At 45.9% G+C, this 6035-nt stretch overlaps 1 protein-coding gene across 1 annotated transcript in view; it reads left to right on the forward strand.

Moving 5' to 3' along the window:
• The first annotated feature begins 1726 nt into the window (after nt 1-1726).
• Nucleotides 1727-6035, forward strand: part of MICAL3 (microtubule associated monooxygenase, calponin and LIM domain containing 3) — an 88569-nt gene continuing 84260 nt past the window's right edge. Inside the window, exons 1-2 of the mRNA XM_018562096.1 lie at nt 1727-2052; nt 2954-3161. Coding sequence (XP_018417598.1) covers nt 1789-2052; nt 2954-3161 — 472 coding nt within the window. The 5' untranslated portion in view covers nt 1727-1788. The remainder of the gene's footprint in view (nt 2053-2953; nt 3162-6035) is intronic.

A 6035-nucleotide genomic window follows, 5' to 3' on the forward strand; every position in this document is an offset into this window, starting at 1 on the left:
GGGGACGGCAGCAGCTACTTACAAGTCGCTTGTGAAACGCTCACAGGAAAGTGCAAGACTAGACTGCAGGAAGCTGTGACGTTCTCCTTGTCTGGGTGTCATGGCTGCAAGCCGTGACCCCAGCGGCACTCGGTGACAAATAAGCAAAGCGTTTGTGGTTGACGCTGCGGAACATCACTCACCAGCTGCTGGGGGACTACAAATCCCTGCCTGTGTCAAAATGTGCTGAGATTTTTAACTCCACTGTTGCTGTAAAGTCTTGCTGCTTAAGCTTGTTTATATAGGTGAGATATTAGAAAGTATCTGAAGCCAAAACGTTTTGGTGGCTTGTCCTCTTGGGGAGATTTACAGGACTTCCTGTCCCTGAGACCTAACAGGAAGTAAATTAGAAGTCTGTTGAAGGTGAATACAATAATCTGTTAGTCATCAGGACAGCTGTTCCCATTGAAAGATGTCCCTTTTTATTTATTATTATAATACAGGATGTATATAGTGCCAGCAGTTTGCCCAGCACTTCTACAATATAAGGTAGACATTACAATCACAAGACACGATGGTAAGGAGGGTCCTGCCCCTGAGGGCTGTTCTGGTTGGATATGTGTCGTTTAGCAGAGATCCTGTTTAAGTGTCCGGTTGTCCCGGTCTGTGGCCTCCAGCTTATTGTTCTTCAGGATTTATATAGCGCCAGCAGTGTGCTCAGCACTTTACAATATAAAGAAGACATTACAGGTACAATACAAATCTAGATCAGATGGTAAGGAGGGCCCTGCCTGTGACGGCTTCCAATCTGAAAGGTCCTGCAAAGTACTGATTGGGTAACCTACAGAAACCTATCTAGAGAGCGACTACCGGTGCCAGCATGCCTTATCCACAATTGTATCTTGTAGTCCCTCTGAAGGACCGGAAGTGACCTCTAAGCCTTATTCACTATCGTTTTGTGAATAGGGGGCTATTTGTTATGTTTCCTTTCAACCGGTAATGATTTAGAACTCCCTCCGATGCCAGTCCTTGTCCTTTTGTGTCCGAGAGAGATAAGAAGTCAACTAAATGTATCTGTATGTATACGTACCATGTACATGCTACCTTTGCGACAAATAATTTATTTTAAAAAAAAAGTCAACTAAAAAAACAGAGCCGTAGTGCACTGGATTGTGTGGAAGGTTTTATTTAAAGCCTTATTATTATTATTTTTGCGTTGTCCTTCAATCTGTAACCGTCCCTCGCAGTACCTCTTCACCGCCACAAGATGTCCTCAGTGTTCCAAGTGGTGCCCGGCGTGTTGAGCAACATTAAAGACTGAGGGCATGCTGTGGGAACAGGGTGTCATGGGTCTGCCCCCGAGAGTGTTTTACTACAGCATCCTGCCAACACTGTGTAATGACGCAGAGAGCAGCAATTGTCATTACATCAGTTCTGCTTTCTGCATCATTGAGGACCACCCAGCTCTGAGAAGAGGATGAGCGTTCAGAGATTCAATGGTTACTGGTCTCCAGGCATTTCCATCTTGCTGTTTCCATTTACATATCCCTGAACACTCCTCAGGCTGGCTAGAAGAGAGAGAGAGTACTGCTTCCTTCTGTGGTTTTGTGGTGATATAGCTTAACTTATGTGATGGTTGAATTTTGTAACCTTTTTCTCCCTGGACTGAAGGGTTTTGCTTCCACAATTGCTGGAAGCTCCATTAGTCGTAACTCATCTCCCACTTTTGTGTGTTCAAGGTTAAAGATGACGGTCCTTTAGAGGAGCCTAAAGCGAGAGCCGCGGTGGTGGCTCGCCCCGGCCTGCGCTATGGAGGACGGCCAGAACAATAAGGTGAACCCGGCGCATGTCCTGTTTGATCGCTTTGTCCAGGCCAGCACCTGCAAGGGGACGTTAAAGAGTTTTCAGGAACTATGCGACCACCTGGAGCTGAAACCACGGGACTACCGCTCCTTCTACCCCAAACTCAAATCCAAACTGAACTACTGGAAGGCCAAAGCCCTGTGGTCGAAACTGGACAAGCGGGGGTCCCACAAGGATTATAAGAAGGGCAAAGCCTGCAGCAACACCAAGGTAAGCGGGGGTAGCATAATGGGAAGTTCTAATGTATTTCCAGTCACTTCACTTTCACTTCAACATTTGCCTGAACGTGACCTTTCACACGACCTGTCAAATAATATTCTTTCTTCTGTATTTTGGTTATTGCTATTTATACACAGATTTCTAAAGCTCCCTCTAGTGGTCATCTATGTATATACAAGCTTTTCATAGATACAAGGTTAAAAACTGGGTTTGATACATTTTGTAAATCATATCAAATCATATGTCTAGGCCAAACATTTTTGTTGTTTTTTTGGCTAGAGTTAGATGTATTGGAGCCCCTGCCAGATTTTTATCACTGAAACAGAACAAAAATAAACTGTATGGCTTTATGGACACTATAAACAAAGTGCACCCATACCTTTTTGTCCCCCCCTAACCCTGGACCTGAACAATCCCTCCCTCTCCCTCCACAGAGCCATACCTTCTCAGATCCAACAGACACGGTTACCATACTGTTTACATCCAGCACCATAGTGCTCCCTCTGCTGGCCTCCCCTGCACATTACAGCCCCTTACACTTGTATGGTTTTGTCTTCCAGCCAGGAGAGGGACACTTGCAACGCTGAATGTCCACAAACAGCACAGCCGCAGCAGCACTCCGTAAGTGGGAGGGGTGCAGAAAGGATAAGTTCACTTATTCTTTAAGTGTGCCTGTTGCTTGACCAGCCCTTTGTCGGCTGAAGTAATAATCTTCCAATCCATTAAGCTTGGATACGTCAAAGTCCAACTCTAGCCAGTATGTTTTCTCCTTGTGTGCACAGCATTGAGTTTAGTTATTTTGTCTCAGCCTCCTGACCAGAACTGTCTGTCTGTGTTGTTGACATCTTTCATGCAGAAAAACATTCATATGAATTATTAATTGCCTCTGCAGTGTCTGATTATCGGCGCAGGGCCATGCGGTCTGCGTACTGCGATCGAGCTCTGCTTCCTCGGGGCCAAGGTGGTGGTCATAGAGAAGAGGGATGCTTTTTCAAGGAACAACGTCCTTCATTTGTGGCCCTTCACCATCCATGACCTACGGAGCCTGGGGGCCAAGAAATTCCACGGCAAGTTCTGCGCCGGGGCCATTGATCACATAAGTGAGTATTGTGAACTCTGTCCTAACATCGCAGCTAGATCCGTATCTAAAATGGTCAGGCCTGATTTGGCCTGGGCTCCCTCTGCATGTACGTGCGTGCATGTTTTAAAGTGGAAATTTAAGTCATAATTAATTTTACAACATGAATAGAACATCAAGGGACAAAGTAATATAAAAAGGCACAATACAAAATCCACACCAAAATCATGTGACCCTCACCCCAATTCCTGGTTTGTTGCAGACAGCTGAAAGCTGTTGCATGGCCCCGTGTGATGACCTCATCCTTGCACATTCCAGTAACCAGTGGAAAGATGACATGTCTGCCCTCACTGCCAAGCTTTGTACTTCTCCCCATCCCTGCCAGCGACACCTAATTTATTGCTGTGTAATTTATTACAATCTGCTTCCCCTGGAAGATCTAATCTCCCTGCAGCGTTTCCTTTTCTCCTGGTTCCGTTGACTCTGTCCATCCCCCACCCGTATATGTCACACGAACAGATGACTCGTATTTTTATTACAATTACTGGGCAGATAAAAGTAATCAGCCTGATGGGGTTCCGTCTGCCTAAGGGATTTTACATCATGATCATTTGAGGCCAGTCTGAGCAACTGTCCATCTAAATTCCAAGTGTGTTAAACATGTTGTAAAGACCCTTGTACAGATGTTTGATATCTGCTCTTTATCACCCATTTAAAGTAGAATAAATCATCTGATCCGTTAGATGGTGACCAGATCTGTTGGAAAAGGGTTGGAACCCCCTGTTGGGTTTAATGTCTTTGTCCCTGCAGGGGGACATTTAACCCTTTTGTGTGTCCTAGTGCCCATTGTCACTGGTACAGAATGTGGTGGGCTGTCACAGAACAGGAATAGAAGGGAACTCTTCTAATGGGGACACTTGTTCCGGTGACACTTAAAGGGTTATTAAACCCTCCGGTGTTTTTGCATACATCTATTGCTAGCAAGCAGTGGATATATGCAAAAAGTGTAAACGAAAAAAAAAACCCCCGCTTTAAACTTACCTGTGTCTTCCCCGCGCGGTCCCGTCCGAAAATGTGAAAATTCTCCGGCGGCCGCAAAGCATCTTGGGGCGGGCGCATGCGCAGTTCACATTTTCGGCCGGGAAACGAGGAGAGACACAAGGTAACTATATGGACGCGTTCACCCGCATGCAGACACCGTGGGGCAGGAAGTGCCAGCAAGGACAGAGGAGTCAGTGATGGATCGGAGACGCGCAGCAGCGTTGGAGGGACAGATGAAAACGAGAGGAAAGAAGATCAGATATCAAGATAAGAGACATCATTTAAGGTAATTGCTTTAATTAACATTGTTGGGAGGGGGAAAAAATATTTTGACTTTAATGTCACTTTAAAAGCCATTTAGCCTCACTTTAAAAAGATTCTCTCACTTCTTGTTGTGTTTTCATGACCGGAAGTGAAGGAAAATCTCTTGCAAAAAACCCCCACAGGGGTGCTAAACCTTCCCTACTCTATCTAGGGAGTGTGTGTGTGTGGGGGGGGGGGCGCATCAAGGTGCTATACATAGCTTCCTATAAACAATCCATTACCCTGCCTCAGTACTCCTCTCAAGAGCCCTCAGTCCTGATGTAAGCAGTGGTCTGGCTCTTGAAAGGAGTCATGCAAATATCACAATTCCTTGATGGGTGGATGCGAGTCTGGAGGAGTGGGTGTTCATAGGCAGGCTGTATCTGATGCTGAATCTCTGATGGAAAGAACAGAAATCCAATGAATGAAAGGGGCTGGCATGGGACAGTCCAACTGGGGAGGAAAGAGCTAAATAATGCTGGACTTCCTCCAGCCAGAAAATTAGGCAGGCTTTATCCGACTTTTTTAATGTAATACACATTGCGGGAAGGTAACAGTGTGCAGTGAAATCAGAGGAAGCAATTTCAGTCCAGGAGAGAAGGTGGTACAGCCGTGCAAGACTGCAGGGAAGGCCGGAGTTCCTATCTAAGTGGCTCAAGGGTTTGTTTCTGAATAAAAACATGGCAAAGGTTCTAACCCTCCTCCAATTCTGCAAAGTGTGGATGAAGGTCCATTTTGATGTATGTAAAAATGTGAGATATGGCCCTCTGTGATTAGGAGCCATTTATATTCTAGCCTGGTGTTGCTTTTGGCTGATTTGTAAGTAAAACGCACAGCGGTAGACTTCATGACCAGCTTGTTTTGGGTCACAAGTTTCCTTCGCTGCGCAGGTTAAACTGTCATCTGTTAACTTTCTCCTCTGAACCTTTTAAAGGGCTCTGTGTGGAATCTGCCAAAAGTCAGAAACCTTCCATGAGGGTAAAAAGCCAAATGTAACTGTTAATCTTTAAAAAGAAAACATCTGAAAGGGAAACACGTTTGTTGTCAGTAAAAGAAACCTGCCTCCCACCTCTTACATCGGAGACTGTATTGCTGCTCATATACTGTAATTGCTGGCAATAAGCAGTGTGGATGGGGGAAACCCAGAGTAGTCTTAGATGGACATGTAGCTTTAAATGGATCTGAAGTTGCAGACAAACTAAAGCCCAACTCCAGCTGACATTTTTCATGCAGGTACTGAAACAAGTTGTTGCTGATCTTTGTAAGCACCAACTTGGTAAGGTGTCCCAACCCCTGTAGCCGGGGCTGTAGCTCCCATGGGGCGAGTGAGGCACTCGCCTCAGGCGCAGCTGAGAGGGGGCGCAGCCAGGACCAACTTGGCTCCGCCCACTCGCCCCTGTTGCCATGGTGAGCAGCTTCTCCTCCGATCCCTGATGCTCTCTCCCACCTGTATGGGCACAGGACTTTGTGTCCTCAATGTCTTTTTTTTTCTATTTCAAAGGGAAATGTCAGGGGTCTGTTGAGATCCCTGATATTTCCCCAAAGCCCCCCC

The sequence above is a fragment of the Nanorana parkeri genome, unplaced genomic scaffold (genome assembly GCF_000935625.1).
Source record: "Nanorana parkeri isolate BGI_ZX_2015 unplaced genomic scaffold, ASM93562v1 scaffold560, whole genome shotgun sequence".
Classification (NCBI taxonomy): Eukaryota; Metazoa; Chordata; class Amphibia; order Anura; family Dicroglossidae; genus Nanorana; species Nanorana parkeri.